Raw genomic sequence first — 21,678 nt, 5'->3', positions numbered from 1 at the left:
AATGCACAGTAAACTGGATTAGCCGAATTATCACATTTCAACTTTAATGTATTTAATGCTTCAATACAGATACCCGGTTCAGCATTAACACTTGCATACCACTTAGAAAGTGTTCGTGGATGGGGTAAAACTGAGTTGAATTGTTCTCTTACAAATGAATATGCACGAGGGGAAAAAAAATGTAATGATATAGAAAATCGTCTCAAGTCAGAACTATATTTTCGTGTTTTTTTTTTATTGTTATTTTTTTTATGTAAATTTTTAATTAAGTCTTTATTTTTACCAAAAGAATCAAATAATACATTACCTTCATCTTGCTGTAATAAATTATTTTTGGTTAGTGTACTTATAATTTGTTTCATGCTTACGATTTTTCTTTTTTGTCTTCTAACTGACTGATTAAGAAGCTTAATCTTCTTTCCTTTAATCATATTTTCATGATATAAAGTTTTTAATGAACGCTTTAAACATATTCGTTTTGGTGTATCATTTTTGTCTATTATAGTTTTTTCAAGGTATAACTTCTTATTCGACTTTCTTTTCAAAATAAATTCTTCAGTTTTTACTGGCGTACATTCATTGGATACTGACAACTCGTTTATTCCTTCAATATGTGATGAAGATAAATCCTAAAATAAACAAACAAAATATTATGAAGTCAGTACATATTTGAATGATATATGTATATATAGTATATACATATATATATATATATTTTAAAATATTAATAAATTTACCTTTACAATGTATAATCTTCAAATTGGATTATTTGAAATAGTTAAATATATTTTAACTATGAGTTCAAAGTTTATTTTATTTTTTGTAAGTTTTTAAAAAAATATATGATTGTGCAGTGTACATAATTTAATTATTATTTATTATATATTATAAACATGATAAATATAATAATAATAATATGAACAAGTTTTTAAAAAACTAATATTTGTATTTAGCTTTAACTTTTATCTCAATACAAAAAAATTACCTGGACTGTTGTTTTGGTAGTAATTTGATGGTTTAAATCTAAATTTATCTCCATAGACTCTTTAGTCATAATCATAGACTCTTCAAAATTATTTTGTTTATGTACCTATATATTATGTACAAGGATACATCTCATTAAGATAAATATAAGTAGAAACCACTAAAAATGTTATATTTATTACCGTTTGTTGTATATTCAATGATGTCAAAGGATTATACAACTCAGGATAATTATCTTTTGCCTAAGAAATATTCATAATATGTATACACATTAAATAGTTTATAACCACTCCAACCAGCAATATATAATTTATTAAAAGTATGTAAATATGTACAATAATTTTTTTACAAAAAAAATTTGAATGCTTATGTTATAAACTACTTACATGTTTTACTCGATGTATTACTATTGATGGAACAGAATTTTCTTTCAAACGAACTGATTTATTATAAATGTTAAATAAGTGTTTTTCAAAATGTAGTGAACATACTACACTACTTTTGCTGAACTTGGAGTGAGTAAAACCATGTTCTTTTTGTCCAAAATTCAACCACAATGTTGATATATTGGTGTTTTTCGGTATTCTTTTGTTAAAAATAATATTTTATTTTATTTTACATTAAAACAAAGTATATAGTTTACCTAAATAAATTAAATTTTACCTACATACCTATGAAAAGTTATATTCTTTTTAATAGAATTTTCATTGTAGGATCTACTGCAGAAAACACAACTCACCATTTTTAATACAGTTTTTATAGTATATTATGTAATATGTAAATAATACGTAAATATAATACTAATATTACTAAAAAAATAATATATATTACTAATATTATTAGTATTTATGTATAAATAATAGTAAATACTATTATAATATAACAATAAAAAACTACTAGTTGTATGTAAATATGTTATACTTATAAACAGGAAATGATCAATATTTTAATCATTGTAATACATCAACTCTTTAAGTTTATACTAAAAATAGTTTCAAAGTTGAAAGTATTAATATTTATTAAATATTCATAATATTTAATTGGAGGGACATTTGACCATAGAACTAAAACCATAAAGTATATATACTCTATGACTAAAACATGGAAATTAGCGCCATCTACCAGTTGCGTTGTTAGTTATTGGAAACAAAATCTAATTTGGTTTGCTTCACATCATTCATAATAATTATTATGATAGGGCGTCTCTATATACTCTATGGGCGGACGCGACGAAAGCGCTGGAGGTGACGGGCGACGGGCAACCGCGGCACGTCGACGACGAACACTGCATGATGAAGGGGGAACGGGGAACATTTATTGCATAGCACTGCGGTCATTTCTTCATTAGCGCGCGATATTCATAACAATATATAGATAAGGTATGTTTATTAATGGTAATATAGGTACAGGTATGTTTATGATATTAATAATATTACTGCAAAAAATTCTGTGACGTTACAAGGTACTAAGTTAATTATTTATGTATAAAAAAGCAATATTATCAGTTCATATTAAGTAAAATAATAAAATTATATTGACTTATCTTTAATAACAATAGATCGTAATTAGTAACTCGGTAATATTTTAAAAATTAACCTCGATCGTTCAATGGTCAACGCTATCGATTGTAATAATAATAAATAATGACTTAATAAGCATAAATGGTTAATACGTTTTTTTTTATTTAGTAATAATAATTTATTTATTGTTATTTAATGGTAAATTTTATATTATTATTATTATTATTATTATGTATTTATTTTTAATTACAGTAAAATACAACGAAATGTAATATCAAAAAGAACACGTATGAACGTAATTGGAAGCGGACTTATTCAATTAAATCGGTTTAACAGGTTAACCGCTATGTGTACCATTTTTGGTACATGGTTGATTTGCCATTCTTGCTAATCCAAAAAGTAGCGAACATGCCTTATTTGCTACGGACCTAAAACTTTATGAAAAAGTTTGATATTTTTATTTTAGTTTATTATGTGATTAAATAATGTGTTTTTATATCGAAATTAATGATTTTCAATCGTGTACCAAATATGGTACACGTAGCCCCCTGGGAAAGTCAGAACTAAATATAATTCAATAATTAATTATAATTTCGTTAGTAAAGTAATATCGTTGAATAGTGTAGTATACCTATATCTCGATGGTACACAAAAAGATTAAAGAACAATTCACACTATTTTGGATTTCTTTATTATACACACAAACAAACACACAAAAATAAGAACGTGTGCCGTCTCTCACTCGAAACCCGCACTGTCCCTATTCTGTGGTGCTTACGTCCTTAAATATTATTTTACAATGTGCTGCCTCAGCTCATTTGCTTCATTGGCCTAATATTACGCAATTTAAACAAAGAAGTAACGTTTTTCTATTATTATTTGTTGGCACATACAATTTATTTATTTATTTAATTATTAAATGCCACATACAACACTCCTTTATGTTAAAAAAAAAAATATGTCCTCATATTTTAAATTTAAAACTATGCAATGTTATGTGTACAATTATAATACAAAATTAAAAGCTAGTTGTATTACGTATTTTTAAGTGTTTGGAGTGTGGAAAGGTAAATAGGAATGAAATGTATGTTTTTGAGAGGAAAACTTTTGGGATAGGGTAAAATTTATAATATTTCAGAACCTTCTATAACTGATAATTGATATTTTTTTTTTATTTATCCATTTAAATAATAAGTGATTGCTTCAAGTTATTTGTCATCAGAGATTTGTTATATTTAATAATTATAATTTTAATGCTTAATTGTTTTATCTCTCTTTTTCATCTTCTTGTTTGCGGTGTTCGTACAATGATTATTTTATTTCGTCTATCGAGCAGTTTTCGAAATTATAAGGTAGGTGTAATATTATATATATTTTTTTATGAAAGGATGTGGGATGATGGGAAAAATTAGAAGAGATCGCTAGACGGAGTAAAAAAAAACAAGATTGTGGAGGTTATTGCTGAGTTTACTATTTCGTTCATCCTTTTCGTTGTATTGTGTAGATTGAATTCTCTTGTGGCTGCGAATGTTAATGTTTAGTAGTCTTGGTGGAGTATTGGTTGACCGTCGTGTATGCTTTCATTTTGGTACCGATCTCGTATTAAATTGGTTTTACATTTTTTTTTTTAAATAAAATAATATTAGTTATTTTATTATTATGATACATTTTTTTTTTTTATATCTCACTGTTTACATTTTTGTGAAATTGATTTTATAAGTGTAAGTATTGATTTTAGTCTTGTGAAATGGATTATTATTATTTTTTTTTGAGTAAGTATTAGTGATAGTATTGTTTATATTTTAATGTAATATTATGATGTTCGAACATATTTGTAGTTGGTCTTACATTGTGATATTTGTTCAATTAATTTTGTTTTAAGTGTAAAGAGTGTATTAATTATTTGTTTGTTTAAATTCGTTTAATTATCTTTGAGGAATAGGAGGAGGCACAGTTAACATGTCTATTTTAATAATAGCTGGGTATATTTTATATCCTATGAACCCTATTATTATGGTAAGCCCGGATAACCATGTGAAATAAATTATGTCGCCTAAGAAATCATCAATAAGTGGTTGTGGCATTTTCTTTAGTATTATATCATTAAAGTACTTTTCGGGGTCTTGTATTTGTTTTGTTACGTGAAAGTTAGGAATTTCCTCGATCCAATTTTGATTTAAAATTTCCGTCAGGTTTGAAAAGGAAATACTTTCTTTTTTGTTCTCATGGTTTATTTTTAATGATTTAATTTTTGTCCATGATACTGGTAATACCCTTTTGACTGAGTATGTATTTAAATTGTTGGTTTCGCAAGGGTACATTTTTGGTATTAAAATGATATCATTTCTTAATAGTTCATAGTTACACGGAAAGGTTATTTTTATTAATCCTGGGTGATTGTAATTTAATTTAAGTTCTTCTGTTTTAGTTATATTTAATATTTCTTTTTTTATGCTTAAGGTAGGTTGTGGGTTAGTTATGGCGTATGTGTTTATTCCTATTTGTTTTATTATTATAGAGTCGTCATCATATTGTTTAATGCATTGGAAATAGCAGTATTGATTAATTATATCTAATTTTTTGTTTTTGAAAATTGCTTCTACGCATTTTGGGGAAAGAGTAATATCAGATGAAAATTTTGGAATATAACATAGGTCCGTGTTTGGTGGGTCGCAGTGTTGTAGGCCGATTCCTGATATTATCCTGTGTTCACCATTTATGGAATTTATTGCTATATATGTTTTTTCTGAGTATATAATACAAATAGACTCGTGAAACTTAAAATGAGTAGGAATATATTGATATAGTGTCCATTTTGCCGATTTTTCTTGGATAGGTATTTTGATTTTAATTAGAATTTTCGATTTTGAAAATTGACATTCGGTAATTGGTAAATTATAATATGTATGATAATGTTCTAATGGTATAGTTAATTCATATCCATCTCTTTCGATTGCTCTTTTTAATTTTGTTAAATCGTTATACAGTATTTTTGATTTTATGATCCTTGCTGGAATTTTATGTAGCTTACAGTGTAAATAAATATTTGTATCTCTTTCATTGTTTGTAATTTTTAGAATTGCTGAAATTAAATTGTAAATTATTTCTTGGATACCTTGGACCATATTCTCCTGATTTGTTTTTTCTTGTAAGTTATTTATATTTTCTTCATTTATAAATTTTGAAAAACTATCCTTTAATAATTTTATATTGTTTTTAGTATTTTTTGTGTATTTATTGAGTTCTGTAGTTATGTTAGTTAGATCTTTATGGTCTGATGCGAAAACGTTTTTAAATTTGTTAATTTGTTGATCTAACAATTCTTCATTTGTGTAAAAAGTTTTTAATTGTTTTTCTGTTGCAACATTACAACAGAAGTGATATAAATTCCCGAAAAATTGAATTCCCCTTTTAGATCTACTATTTAATAGGCCTTTATTAAAATCTAACATTTTTGTATCGCTTTCTCTTATGTTTTTATTTATGGTACTTAATATATCTATTGTTTGGTTCACAATGTTGCAGTAGTTTGTGTTTTTATTTTCACAGTAATTTTCAACCCCCCAGTTTTTTTTTATATTTTCCAAATTATCATCTGGGTAATCGTCTTGCAATTCCTGTGTGTAGATTAGAGGAATGCTTTTGTCATATAAAATGGCCTCTGGTACCTCGTCAAAAAAGGCTCCAGTAGATACAATTACAGCTATCTCTTCTTCTGCGTTAGCATTGATGAGTACCGCAATGACTGTGAGGATTTTAAAAAACATCTAGAACCAAAGACTTAATTAAACATAATTATAAAATAATTTTCTATTGCTCCGTATGTTAAACGATCACCTATATACAATTATAATATACCTGAGTACATCAGAAAATATTGTTATAATATAAGTATATTTTTTTTTTTGGTATTAATTATTTTTATAACTTATACTAGTTTCCTTACAGTACTTATAACTAAAGTTTACTACAATGAAAAATTTACTATATTAAAACGCTAAAATGCTGTATAAGGTTTTAATTTTAAAGATTATTGTCAGCAATTTAGTTTTTGGTTTGTTAAATTAAGGTATATTATTTTCCTCTGTGTTTGATACTTCTGTTTCATAAAAAGGTTTTATTCTTTGCACGTGTATGATATCTATGGTTTTTTTTCCCTTTAAAATTAAATCTACTTTGTAATTTACATCAGATATTTTTTCAATAATAGTAAAAGGACCTCTATATTTGTTAGCTAATTTCTTTGATTTATCTTTTTCGTTGAAATCGAATTTTATTAATACTTTTTGTCCCGGTTTGAAATAAATATTTTTGTGACTTATGTCATATTGTTTTTTCTGAACAGCTTGTTCTTTTTCGACAATTTTGGGAATAGTGTCTCTAATTTTCTGAAGTTGCTTTAGTGCTTTAGTAAAGTCAAACAACTCGTCTTCCGTAGTTAATTTATTATCTATAGGTTGGGTTGCTTCTATACCGTGAAGTAAATAAAATGGGCTTACTTTTAATCTCGAACTTGGGCTAGTATTATAGGCAAAAATGATCATTTTATAATATAATGACCAGTCTTTTTGATTTTCGTTTACATAATGTGATAAACTATTACAGATGATTTTGTTCATAAGTTCGGTCATACCTTGTGTCTGTGGATGATACGCACTAGAGAAAATTTGCGTTATGCCTAATTTTTTACAGGCATAGTCTACCTCTTTGTTTTTGAAATGGGTACCCCTATCGCTACAAAAATATTTAGGTACTCCGTAAGAAGTTATTAAGTCCATTAGAAAACTTATTGTTGCTGCTCCGTTTGCATTTGAAACAGCCTTTGCGAAAGCCATTTTTGTGGCGTTACAGGTAGCAACAATGAGGTATTTTTTCCCCCTAGAAGCGGGTAACGGTCCTAAATAATCGAATGTTAGTCTTTGCATTGGCTTTCCTGAAAGTAAGGGTATTGGTTGTAGTAAACCGTGGCCTTTGCCTATTGGATTTTTAATCTTTTGACAAGAAATGCATGTTTTTATAAAATTTGTAGTGTCTTTTATTATTGTGGGCCAATAATATTTTTGTTTTAATTTAGCTAAGGTTTTTGTAATTCCGAAGTGTCCGCTAAAAACTGATTCGTGGTAAGATTTTATAATAGTGTTAGTCAAGTTTTTTGGTATTACTAACAAGTTATTTACTCCGTGAGGTGACCAATTTTTAAAATATAGTAGTTCCTGTTTTATTATATATTTTCTAGATTTTTTATAAAATTTATTTTTTTTATCTCCACGTAATGATAAAATTATACCGTTGCAAAATTCGTCTTCTGACTGTTGTGTTTTTAATGTCTCAGGTTTTATATTGTCGGAATTAATTTCGAAATCTGTAGAGTTAGCATTAATTTTGTTTTTATCGTTCTCATTTAGTATATCTGTTATTTTTGTTGTATAAACGGGGTAACGTGAGAGACAATCTGCCGCCGTGTTCCATGAGCCAGGGCGATGTTTTATTTCTAGGTCAAATTCTAATAACTTAAAAATAAATTTAGTTATTCTGGAAGATGGGTTCTTCATGGTTTTATAGAATTGTAGGCTTGAGTGGTCACTAAAGACTGTTATTTTCCTTCCTATAAGGTATTCTCTAAAGTAATTAGTTGCAAATACTACAGCCGACATTTCTAATTCCGTAGTGGTGAAATTTCTTTCACCCCCTTTCAATTTCCTAGACGCGTAACTAATCGGGTGTCTTTTTCCGTTTTCATCTTCCTGTTCGAGTATTCCAGATAGTCCCTCTAATGAGGCGTCTGTGGTAACAAAAACAGGATAACCGTCTTTGAAATGTGCCATAACCGGTGCCGTTGTTATTGCCTTTTTTAAAGTCTCAAAAGATATTTCTTGTTCGTTTCCCCAATAAATTTATTTTCTTTTTTTGTCAAATTAGTTAAAGGACTTGCAATTTTTGCGAAATCTTTAATATATTTTCTGTAATAACTAGTGAGCCCAACAAACGCTCGTACATCTTTAATTTTTTGTGGTATTGGAAATTTCACAATTGCTTCAGTGTTCTTTCCGAGATCCTTTTCGTTCTACCGGCTAGCTCAGTCGGTAGAGCACGAGACTCTTAATCTCGGGGTCGTGGGTTCGAGCCCCACGTTGGGCGCCACTGTAGTATACCTATATCTCGATGGTACACAAAAAGATTAAAGAACAATTCACACTATTTTGGATTTCTTTATTATACACACAAACAAACACACAAAAATAAGAACGTGTGCCGTCTCTCACTCGAAACCCGCACTGTCCCTATTCTGTGGTGCTTACGTCCTTAAATATTATTTTACAATGTGCTGCCTCAGCTCATTTGCTTCATTGGCCTAATATTACGCAATTTAAACAAAGAAGTAACGTTTTTCTATTATTATTTGTTGGCACATACAATTTATTTATTTATTTAATTATTAAATGCCACATACAACAATAGTAACTGTCAATAACACTATTTTTGACCACTCGTTGAGTGCGTTTTCATAACTGATAATGATTTTGTATTATAAATTGTAAAATATGATTGTTGGGAAAAAAGTATATTTTTAGACTTGTATACAAATAATACCTATTGAATTGTTATCTGTTATTTAATTATTTTTCTGTTCCTTGATAGTTGTTAGTTATCGTATACGCGCGTACGTGATCGTTATTGTTTTATAATATTGCGTGTGTAATAAATACAAAATGAATCGTAATGAAATTTCTAGTTTGTTAGATTTATCTTCAGAAAGTTCGTTTGATGATACTGACGAAGATCCCAACTGGAATGATGAAGATGTGTACAGTAGTTCCGAGGATGAGTCTTCTGCTTCTCCTGTAATGCGTGGAGATGGTAATGATTGGAATATTAATTTTATAGACGAACAACCAAATTCTAATGTAATTTATAATCCAAATAATGAATGTGTTGGGATAAATGAGGATATTGTTGAAACAATGATTGACTGTAGCCCTTATGATTTTTTTGCATTATTTTTTGATGACGAAGTTTTAAAACTTATAGTACTCGAGACTAATCGGTATGCAAATGATAAAAAAAATGCATGCAATCTATCTCGTAATGCTCGAATAAAAAAGTGGAAAGAAACCGATGTAAAAGAAATTAAAACTTTTTTCGGTTTAATTATATGGATGGGAATGGATAAAATGCCTACCATAGGCCATTATTGGAGAAATACAACGTTATTTTCGAGCAACATTCCTCAATATATGTCGAAAAACCGTTTTGAATTACTACTAAGTGTATTACATTTTTCTGACAATAATACAGCTACATCTAATAACCGTTTGTATAAAATTCAACCACTTATTGATTTGCTTGTCTATAAATTTAATGCAGCACTTATACCTAATGATTCAATGTGTATTGATGAGTCAATGGTTCCGTTTTCGGGACGACTGTTATTTAGACAATACAATGCATCTAAAAGACATCGCTATGGTATAAAAATTTTTAAATTGTGCACTACTGATTTTTATACTTCAAAATATAAAATTTATAGTGGAAAAGAAGCTTCCGACAATACTTCAGTTGCTACTAAAGTGGTGTTTGAACTATTATCGGACTACTTAGATTTTGGACGAACTTTATATGCCGATAATTGGTACAACAGTATAGACCTTGCTGAAAAATTATTGGATAGAAATACTCATTTGGTGGGAACTTTACGAAAAAACAGAAAACGGATTCCAAAAGAAATAGTGACAACAAAATTGAAAAGAGGTGAAATGATAGCTAAACAGAATGGCCTTGGTGTAACAGTTCTAAAATGGAAAGATAGAAGAGATGTTCTCATGATTTCAACTAAACATGGTAATTCAATGAACGAAGTTCAAATGAAACGTGGAAAAAAAATAAAACCTAATGTGATTATTGATTATAACCGTGGCAAAGGATTGATTGATGTAAGTGATCAGATAGGTTCTTACCACACCTGTTTGCGTAAAGGAGTAAAATGGTATCGTAAAGTAGCCTTTGACATAATATGTAATACAGCATTAGTAAATGCATTTAGTCTTTACAAAGCAGTCACCAATAACAACAAATCTATTACACAATTTAGAGAAGACATTGTTCTCGACATGGTTAAAAAAAAAGAGGTCAACTCGCAACAAACATCGACAATTATACCACACCATACTTTAGTCAAAGATAAAAAAAGGGCAAGATGCTATGAATGCTACAAGCAATGTTGCCGTGAAGAAGGTAAAACATTAAATTATTGAATATTATTGGGGCGATGTATATTTCTACTATTTTGATTTTATTTTGTTATAGGCACGATCAATGCAAGAAAAAAAGCAAAACGTGTACACACAAAATGTGAAGTATGTGAACGATATTATTGTCTACAATGCTTTTCAACGAACCATAATATTAAAGTAAAATAATCATTAGTTATATTTCTAATCATAATATATATTATAAAATGTAATATAATTAAATTATAATTATAATATTATTAGAATACATACATTATTTAAAATTAAAATTGTTTTTTTTTTTATTTTTTTTTACCTTAAAAAATGAATTTATAAGATATCTATGGGCTGGTCGAAAATTTGTTTGTCTGGTGGGCTACGAAATATTTTCCTGTGTTAAAATTGTATTTACGTGTACCATAGTAGGTACACTTAACACTTTTTGGCAAAGACTCCCGTGTACCACTACTGGTACACAAAAACTTATTGAAAAAACAACAAGTGTACCAAAAATGGTACACGTGGCGCTTTTGGCAATGTACTGAAAAATGACGTAGCAGTTAAACTGTTAAAAAATGTTCAAAAACGTTTGTTTTAAAAAACGATTATAATTTCATAGACTTTAATCAATTTTTTGACTACGGTTTTGAAATGATTGTTTGTAAATTAAAAAAAATGACACAACAAACTAGTATTAAATTTAACTTATATCTCGACCGTGTTTATGTACATGTATTAACACAGGAACACCGAGATATTTCATTTAAAACAATTTAAAACAGTAAATGTGTTGGCATCAGGGTCGGACTGGGAATTCGGTTCAGCCCGAGGTAATGAAATAAATCCGGCCCTCTTTTCAGTTCATCGTGTACTTTTTTAGTATGTATGTATTTTCCATGAAAACAAAACAAAATAAAATTTAAGGGAATCAACTTTTCTTAAACAGAATCAAAACCTCCTCAAATTTAAAAATAAATATATGAGGATATCAAATTAAGAATAGGCTCATCAAATTAAATGAATTTTTTTGTTTTTGAATTCCACTTATGGATTTTTCTTAGCTTGATAATCGTACCTATGTGATAATTATCATATTATATAATAGTACTTATGTAAACATTTTCAAATTAAAATAAGAACAAATTAAAAATATTTTAAAGAAGTATAATTAGGTATTTTTTCAATTATGTTTTACTAATTAACAGTATTTATTTTAATAAGCAACATTTCTATTCAATTAAATAACATGTTTATTCTTAAGTTTAAAATTTAATTTAACAACATATTTTCTTATAATGGCATAAAAATAAAATCATCTTAGCCTAAATTGTCTCAAAATATTATTTCAAAGTCTTTGACGATTTACACACGTAAAATCTACACAACAATATAATAATAATGCCCTTGTGGCTCACAATAATAAAAAGATAATGTAATTAGTAATAATATAATAATATGGTGTGGCGATTAGCACCCACGCAATGTAATATAAAGTATAAGTAATATATAAAAAAGAAGGTATACGTGGCGATTGGCGCCAGTGACAATCACAAAACTTTTTATAAAAAAAATACGATTTTATTCGGTATATTAATATTGACGGCGAACTATCTCACACGACGGACGGCGAAAGACAAGACATTGCGGCGGCGGCTGTGTTAAGCTCACGAGCCGGCGGCAGCAAATAACGCGCCGATACCTGATCTGCATATTATATAATTCACAATACACAAATATAATTAGAACAAAAATAAATATAAAATTAATGGCTGGTGAGCGCGATTGTTTGTGTGTGTGTGTGTCGATCGGCTGTTCGTATTTTGCATTATTTGCTTTTATTATTTTATGCTACGGCGGCAACAATCGGGGTTTTCTAAATATACTTAGAAGTTGTTATTAGTTTCGTTTATGTTTGCAAATGTATTATATGTTTGCAAATTTAACAAAGCAATTTCCGAGTCATCGTATACATCAATTGGTGGACAATAATGTACAGATAATGTGGTTGTATTACCAGATAAACTTAAAGTAACTGATTCTTGCATTGTAAAAAATTAAGACATAAATGTCCACAATTAAATGAATTAAAATCTTGATAATTTGTGTAGTTATATTTAATTTTGTTTCCTTTAAAATAGTTTTGTAGTTCAATCGGTGGAGGTAAATCACCGAAGCTATCAAAATATTCAACCTTATCTTTATTTTATAAAACGCTACCCAATGACTTCCATTACCTGAAGATAAGTCTAAGTTTAATATATCACATTCGATTGCGAGAGGTTTTTTAGGTAAGTTATCACGTGAAAATACTCCGCGGAAATGACTGATATTAAACTTTGTAACGTATTTTATAATATCTCTAGAAGTTAGTGGTCTGTTAGGTAGCGTATTCATCAGTTTTTTTTCCTTGATCCATTATTATTTAAATATAATCCATTACCTTTCTTTCTTTTTGAATTTTGTATTGCATTATACACACTGGCACTTCCAGACTTAAACTACCAAGTGCTGATAATCCTGCAAAAATAAGTATTAAGGGAATTGCACCACCTGACTGACCTGGTGTTAAAATCAACCTTTTACCAACATTTTTTTTTTTTTAAACGTTATTTTTTTTTCGCCAACAGTATACCATTTATTTTATTTTTGTAGTACGTTTCCGTTTACGTTTACAACCCATTCCTATTTTTCTTTTAGCTTTCATTGCGTTTATTACGGTGTACGCAACGATTTCTCTTTTCTAGGTGTATCTTTTGCTTTAAATCTTTCCCAAGCCTGAAGTTCTAACACTTTATGGCTATCTTCTAAATGTTTTCTAGTTGCATGCAAAATATCGTGATCGTATCATGCAGTATCCAACGGGTTTATTCCTTTATCACCACAATCTAGTCACTTTTTTTAATTTTGCACCATGTCAACAATACTAATAGTTTGAAATACGAGCTTCAAACGGATGACTATTTATAAGTGAGTTTACAAATCCTTTACCAATCTTACCTGATTTACACTTATGAGTTGAAGGTATCATTTATAACTGATTATAAAGTAAAAATTCATGAGTATTTATACGAAAAAATGAACTTGATTGAGCAGAAAGATAAATTAGATATTACAAATGTCGATGTTCAGATAGAAAAAAAACCATCAAAACATAGATCATTATACCTGATACCATACGTGCTATATTAGTTGGTCCTAGGTTCAGAAAAACTAATATAAGTATAATTTAATAATTTACCATGAAAACGGTTAAGATTTGAAAATATTTATCTATACTCTAACTCAATCACGAAAAATATGTTTTGTTAAAAAAAATAATATATGATATAAAAGGTGCTATTTTTTTCAATTTTTACAAGTGCTGATAAGTTATAAACCAAACTAACTAAAAAAATTCCATTATAATTTTTGATGACGTTATATGTGGTCCGCAGTCAGTAATAAAGAATACTTCCAATTTATAGACTGTTGTATTAAGCAATACTGTAAATTCGTAGTCACGGCATATTGTAATAATATAAAAATTAGAACATAGGAAGTATTAACTATAAACATACACTACGTAAACATTTTTAAATAGACACTATTTTAAACAATAATTAACATAGGTATAAGAACAATAATTGTAATAACTTTTAGCATGTAAGCAATAAATATGTGTAAGTAGGTTAAGATATGGATATATATATATAGGGTTATGATTTTATGAATAAAGAGAGACCAGAGAGTGAGTGGTCGTGTGACTCGGCCACTGCTTAGGGCTTAGATTCTCTAAAGTGTAATATTGAATTCTGTTGTGTGTTTATGTCTATATGTACGATTTGATCGGCGTATACGACAAAGTGGCGCCCAACTAAGGCTCGTTACCTACCGAAGTTTAAATTGTGTGTGTGTGTGTGTGTTTTTACATTTTTGTGTGTACAATTGTCTGAACATACGAACATTTTATTTTCGTTATTTTACGAAACCAAGTCTGCGCGTATATATTTGTGTATACGATTGACTGTATATCGGATTTGAAAGTTTTTTCGAAGTTGATTTTCGACAACAAGCTAGGAAGAACGTTTTCTTCTTCTAACACAGTCAAATTCAACGACATTATTGAAGCATTTGACGGAAAGCAGAGGAAGTTCCCTGAATCCAGAACGCGGTCAATCTCGACAGCAACATCGTTCAGAGCGATATCGAGAACATCAACAGGGGTAAGTATACTCAATTTTACTTCAAAGAAAATTTTTTTTTGTTGTTGCACACATAATATTTTTTTTTTTATATATTAGAGTACCCATTATACTAGAAAAATAATTCCAAAAATTCTTCATACTGTAAAATTTTTTTTTTTCGAATGGATAAAAATTTTAAATTTTAAAGGACATGAGCAAAAATAACATCTTAGAATTTTCAATAACAACGTTAACAGAGATTTACAATAAAAAAAAACCAGAGTTAATTGACATTTGTATATCACAAAATTTAAAATCAACAGGAACAGTTCGAGAATTGAGAGCTCGTTTATCAAAATATTTTAAAGGTAACATAGAACTTGACGATATTAGAGAAACTTTAACAGAAAGAGAAAAACAGGCTGTAATTAATATCTCAGTGGAAAATAGAATCAAAATAGAAGGTATTGAGCTTGAGGAAAATTCAGAGGAAGAGAATGACTATTATAACTTAAAAACGAAGAGGAAGTAGAGAAATCAAAACAATTATATGAAAATATCAATACCAAAGCTCAGGACATAACTAATACAATCGAAAAAATTATAAATAACGATAAAAATCAATACATAAATAACTCTGACAACATATATGAATCATTAAATTTTAACGAACAAAACACAGAAGGAAACAGTAGTGACAATTTCGATAGGTTTAACATTTTAAATAAAAGTTTCCATAACAAAGATAAGAATATTCTCCCAGAAAATTCAGAAAAAGAAAACAATTTAAATACTTTAAAAATTAGCAATAATACTTGTGAAAATCATATTACTTCTGACAACAAAAAAAATAAAGAAGTGTCATTCGACGATAAAAATAAAAAAAAACAATCATCTAACGAGTTAAAAATTTTACAAAACATGACCGACAGAAAAAGAAATTTACAAATGACACCCGACTATTTTACAGGCAATGAGGACGTAAAAAAATTCTTAAAACAATATTCTATGATAACTGACTTTAATAACTGGGACGAAAAAGATAAACTAAAATTTTTACCAATGTTTGTAAAAGGAACTGCGAGCAATTTCTTAGACAATTTAAATAATTTAAAAACAAACTGGACATGGAAAGAGATAGAGGATGCGTTTATTGATCAATATCTACCTATTGATTACACTACCATTTTAAAGACAAATTTAGAAAATAGGAGACAGGGAGAATCAGAGTCAGCAACAAGTTTCATGACTGAGATCGAAAGTTTGTGCAGACAAATTGAAACTCACATGAAAGAAGAGGATATATGCATTTACATTTTAAAAGGACTAAAAGAGAATATTTTACATACAATTTCTATGCAAGATAATACAACTTTAAAAAAATTAAAAGAAAATCTAAAAAAATACGAACTTATGCAACATAGAATTAATAACAGAGGCCCGACAATTAACAATTACACTGACTTACTAAATTTACAAGTGACTAAATTACAAGAGTTTCATAAAAATAAAGAAATAAAAAAGAACGAGGAACACACTGAAAACTTATTATTAAAAATAGAACAACTTACGGAAGAAGTTAAAAGAATGAATATGCTGGGAAAGAATACAAATAGATCTGTAGATTTTAGAGAAAATAGATATTATGACGATTATGAAGACAAGAGTTACTATAGAAATAATGAGACAAGAGGCCGTGATTATAATAGAAATAAAGATTACTATAGGAAACCAGAATATAGATACAAAAGTCCATACCCAGGAAGATCGCGAGAATCAAGCAGGGATTCAAGAAGATATAATAGAAACCGATCTTTTTCGAGAGATAATCAGCGTAGAAATAGAGATAGATCATATTCAAGAGAGAGACCAGACTCACGTGAACAAAGTTACACTAGAGAATCACAAAGAGATAATTATAAGAGACAAGATAGTCGAGATAGACAAAGCAGATCGAGGACACCGGAACAATATAGAAATAAAGATAAACAAAAAGAAATGAGAGGTGAAATGGAAAATATAACGTGTTATAAATGTGAGAGAAGAGGACACTATGCAACACAGTGTGATAATGTAAAAAACTAAGAGAGACCGGGTTTGAAGCAAAAATCGGACAACAAACTCGGGAAGAAAAAAAACAGTTTACTGAAATAGCAAATAAAGAAAAAGAACAACATATACTTTTTGTAAAAAACTGGTATGATAATATACAAATAGGTCACATAGAAAAAATTAACCAATATAAAAAAGAACTTGAAAACAACCTCGGACAAAATAAAAATGAATTATTAACAAAATTAGATAACATTAAAAAGAAAAACCAGGTTTTATCCATAGAAATACAATTTCAAAATAAAAAAAAACAAGCAATAATAGACACAGGTTCAAATATATCTTGTATTGAGTATTCTTTCATAAAAATAAAAATTTAATAACACCAGAAAAACAAACAACTATTACAGGAGCTGACAACTCTATTCTAGAAAATATGGGTACGACACAACTAAAAATAAACATATTAGGAACGGAATACGAAATTAAGGCTTACGTAATCAAAGGTTTAACATGCGAATTTTTATTAGGTAATAATTTTTGTTTGAAATATAATTTAGTTATAGACTTTGATAACAAAGCAATAAATTTTAAAACGGGAGATAGTATTAAAATGGAACAAAATATGGGTTGAATACAATGGGATAACTAACATAGGAAAAGAAAGAGAAAATATAGTAGGAAAAATATAGTAACTCAAGATATTTTAATTCCACCGAAAGTAATAACTAATATACAAATTAAAACGGATATAAAAATAGACAATGAACAAATGATTATAAATCCAGTGAATCGCTTAAGTCAAAAACATTATTTAAAATTAGAAACAAATAGTTTAAAGAAAAATGAAACAACTATTCCAATTTACAATTTTTCAAATTTATACACAAAAATATATGAAGGCACGGTAATAGGTGAAATACAACAAAATACTAACGTTTTTACAATAAATAATTTTCCAAATGAAATAACCGATAAACAAGGGACAGTAATACAAATATCAAACGATTTAACAAAAGAACAAAAGGCAAAAGTATTGATTTTAATATCCAAATATAAACATTTATTTACTTCTGATCAACTTGATTTAAATTGTGCAAAGGTAGAAGAATGTGAAGTAAAATTAAGTTCGGAAAATCCGACATTTCAGGCACCTTATAGAGTTTCACCCGCGCAAAGAGAAAAACTTAGACTTTTAATTGACGAAATGATTAGAGCCGATATAATAGAACCTAGCAAAAGTAATTATGCAGCGCCAGTTTTTCTTATACCCAAAAAACAAAAGGGAGAATATCGTTTTTGGTAGACTTTAGGAAACTCAATGAACAAACAATAAGTGATAGACATCCAATACCACGCGCCCAAGATATATTTAGGGCGTTAGAAGGAGCAAAATATTTTTCCACAATAGACATGGCACAAGGCTATTTCCAAATTCCGGTAAAACAAGAAGACCGCTCAAAATTAGCTTTTACAACAGATTTCGGGTTATTTCAATTTAAACGGATACCACAAGGCTGGAAAAATTCAGCGCCTATTTTTCAAAGAATTATCAATCAAACTTTTAGCGAATATTTATATAGGTCTATTGTAGCATATTTAGATGATATATGTTGTTTTGCTGACGAATTCGAAAAAGCATTACATAATTTAGAACAAATGTTTATTAGACTAAATGAGACAGGTTTAAAATTAAAAACTAATAAATGTCATTTTTTTCAATCAGAAATAGAATTGTTAGGACACAAAATATCAAAAAACGGTTTAAAACCATTAGAACGAAATATAGAAGCCGTAAAATTATTTCCAAAACCAATAAAAATCAAGGACGTTAGAGCATTTATTGGACTCTGTTCATATTATAGGAAATATATTAAAAATTTTTCAAAAATAGCTAACCCACTCATAGAAATCACAAAAAAAGATGTAGGATTTAAATGGGAAAAAGAACAAGAACACGCTTTTGAGTATTTAAAACAAGCCATTACTTCGGCTCCGGTATTAGCACATTTTAAAGACGGGAGAGAAATTTTTATTACTACTGATGCATCATTAGAAGGACTAGGAGGCATTTTAGAACAAGAAGACGAAAACGGAAAAAAACACCCTATAGGATATACGTCAAGAAAATTAAAAGGAGGGGAAAAAAATTTTTCAACTACAGAATTAGAAATGGCAGCTGTAGTATTTGTAATAAATTATTTTAGAGAATACTTGTTAGGCAGAACATTTACAGTTTTTAGTGACCATTCTAGTTTACAATATTTTAAAAACATGAAAACTCTCATCTTCTAGGATAACAAAAAGTATTTTTAAATTAATTGAATATGATTTTGTAATTAAACATAAACCAGGCTCAGCTAACTTAGCAGCAGATAGCTTATCTAGATTTCCCATACACCTAACAGAAATAGAAAAAATTGATAATAATGAAAAAGAAATGTCTATAGAAATTTTAAAAACTGAACAGTCTAAAGACGAATTCTGTTCAAATATTTTAAAAGGTCTTAAAAGTATAGGCAGTGACAAATATAAAAAAAAATCACGAAGATACTGTGTGATAGATAACGTACTTTATTATAAACAATGGAATAAAAATGAACTGATCAAACTTATAGTAATCCCAAAAAATTTAATTAATTCTATTTTAAAAGCCTATCACGAATCAATATTTAGCGGACATTTCGGTATTACAAAAACACTTGCAAAACTTAAATTAAAATACCATTGGAATAATATGATCAAAGACACTACAAAATTTATTAACTCTTGTGTTTCGTGTCAATTAGTAAAAAATCCGATAGGAAAAACTCCAGGATTATTACAGCCGATACCAATAGATTCAGGCAAACCATTACAACGGTTAACCTTTGACTATCTTGGACCACTTCCTCCATCTCATGGAAAAAAATACTTAATAGTAGCAACATGTAATGCAACAAAAATGGCTTTTGCAAAAGCCGTTGCAAACGCAACCGGGGCAGAAACAATAAAATTTTTAATGGAATTGATAACATCATATGGAGTTCCCAAATATTTTTGTAGTGATAGAGGCACTCACTTTAAAAATAAAGAAGTAGAAGAAACATGTAAACTTTTAGGTATTACACAAGTATTCTCAAGTGCTTACCACCCACAAACAAACGGTATGACCGAACTAATGAATAAAATAATATGTAATAGTCTTACACATTATGTTCATAAAAATCAAAAAGATTGGGTACTCTATTACAAAATGATTGTATTTGCATATAATACATGTCCAAGTTCTAGACTTAAAGTTAGTCCTTTTTATTTACTACACGGTATGGAAGCAAACCAACCAATAGATAATAAAATTATACCAACTAGTGACAATTTCAAAATTAACGATTCGTTAAGAAAACTACAAGAAATTCGTAAAGAAATACCAGAAATAATAAAAAAAGAACAGGAAAAACAAAAACTTGATTATGACAAAACCCATAGAACAATTACCTTTGAACCAGGTCAACAGGTATTAGTAAAATTTCATTTTCAGGAGCCAAATAAAACAAAAAAATTAGCTCATAAGTACAGAGGACCATTTAAAGTAGTAAAGAAAATATCGGATGTAAATTACAAAATAGAATTAATATTGAATGGAAAACAAACCACAGATATTATACATGTTCAAAGATTAAAACCATTCTCTAACTAACTAAATAAAAACCAACTGTAAATAAAAAAAAAAAATATAAGTAAGAACTAACAATAATTATAGCATAATATAATAACTAAATAATAATAAGAGCGTAACAACACCTTTTTTTTTTAATCATTTTGCGTTTTAGAATATGTTTCAGTACACAATAATATGTATGTTCTTCCTGAGAACATGTAGTCCAATGGAGCCACTGAGTATCACTGTATCATCAGGGGCATTTTTCAATGAAATCAAGGAAGCGATTACCTACGATAAGAGCATCCCTTTAATATACACTCAAAAGACAATAACAGAAGAATCCAACTTTTCAAATGACTTATTGGAAGTAGAAAAATATTGTAAAAACAAAAACACAACTTACTGTCATACTCTAAAACAATGTTCTTCATTGTTAAACACTCTTAACTCTAACATAGACAAAAATAAAAAAAACATGGAAAAACTAGAAGAAATAAGTAACAATAAAATCAAAAACTATAGAACAAGAAGGGGAATACAATTCATTGGGGATTTTTACAATTTCTGTTGCAATATAGCTACAGAAAAACAAATAAAACATTTTTACACTAACGAAGAAAAATTAAAGGAACAAGCCGATAGACTTAGAGATGTTTTCGTATCAGATCATAAAGATCTAAATACTATTACAACCCAACTTAACAACTACACAACAATAACGGCGGGTAAATTAGAGATTCTAAAGAAAAGCTTGGAACAATTTTACGAAGAAGAAAGGATAACGGTTTGTTAGAAAATGCAAAAATAGATAAAGAGATTAAAGGGATACAAGAAATCATTTTTTATGTAATTACAATGTTAATAAAATTCATAAATTATGAAAGGGAATCAAGTACACACTTACACTGCAAAATAGGGAAAATTCCTCCAAGACTCATTAACGTAAACATACTATATGACGATTTACGAAAATTAACAAAAATATTAAAAAAGGACGGATATGAATTAGCCATCTCAACAGACGACATTTCTTCATACTACAACATCCCAATAACAGAATGTCAATTTTCTAAAACAGAGATTTTAGT

At 28.4% G+C, this 21,678-nt stretch overlaps 2 protein-coding genes and 1 non-coding gene across 3 annotated transcripts; all 3 read left to right on the top strand.

Annotated features, from left to right (window-relative positions):
• Positions 1 to 8,569: 8,569 nt before the first annotated feature.
• Positions 8,570 to 8,651, top strand: Trnak-cuu (transfer RNA lysine (anticodon CUU)). The gene has a single exon. It is a non-coding gene; the product is annotated as a tRNA-Lys (tRNA).
• A 435-nt stretch (positions 8,652 to 9,086) lies between these two features.
• Positions 9,087 to 11,073, top strand: LOC126553432 (piggyBac transposable element-derived protein 4-like). The gene is made up of 2 exons (XM_050208597.1): positions 9,087 to 10,736; positions 10,809 to 11,073. Exons 1-2 carry the CDS (start codon positions 9,215 to 9,217, stop codon positions 10,919 to 10,921), a joined length of 1,635 nt encoding a protein of 544 aa, XP_050064554.1. The 5' UTR covers positions 9,087 to 9,214; the 3' UTR covers positions 10,922 to 11,073.
• Positions 11,074 to 15,816: 4,743 nt separating this feature from the next.
• LOC126553430 (ATP-dependent RNA helicase ddx23-like) lies at positions 15,817 to 18,253 on the top strand. The gene is made up of 3 exons (XM_050208596.1): positions 15,817 to 16,156; positions 16,286 to 16,968; positions 18,050 to 18,253. The coding sequence occupies exons 1-3, from the start codon at positions 15,817 to 15,819 to the stop codon at positions 18,251 to 18,253; spliced, it is 1,227 nt and encodes a 408-aa protein (XP_050064553.1).
• The last annotated feature ends 3,425 nt before the right edge of the window (positions 18,254 to 21,678 follow it).

The sequence above is a fragment of the Aphis gossypii genome, unplaced genomic scaffold (genome assembly GCF_020184175.1).
Source record: "Aphis gossypii isolate Hap1 unplaced genomic scaffold, ASM2018417v2 Contig00246, whole genome shotgun sequence".
Lineage (NCBI taxonomy): Eukaryota > Metazoa > Arthropoda > Insecta > Hemiptera > Aphididae > Aphis > Aphis gossypii.
The sequence above is the reverse complement of the archived record's forward strand: the minus strand, read 5'-3'. Positions and strand labels throughout refer to the sequence as shown.

Bases quoted from the DNA above. Each gene is read 5' to 3' on its own strand.
- LOC126553430 (XM_050208596.1), top strand. From the start codon at position 15,817: ATGACCGACAGAAAAAGAAATTTACAAATGACACCCGACTATTTTACA. The intron at 16,157-16,285 runs GTTTGTGCAGAC...AAAAATTAAAAG, and splicing joins TTTCATGACTGAGATCGAAA to AAAATCTAAAAAAATACGAA. The intron at 16,969-18,049 runs GTAAAAAACTAA...AATTGTGCAAAG, and splicing joins ATGCAACACAGTGTGATAAT to GTAGAAGAATGTGAAGTAAA.
- LOC126553432 (XM_050208597.1), top strand. From the start codon at position 9,215: ATGAATCGTAATGAAATTTCTAGTTTGTTAGATTTATCTTCAGAAAGT. The intron at 10,737-10,808 runs GTAAAACATTAA...ATTTTGTTATAG, and splicing joins GCAATGTTGCCGTGAAGAAG to GCACGATCAATGCAAGAAAA.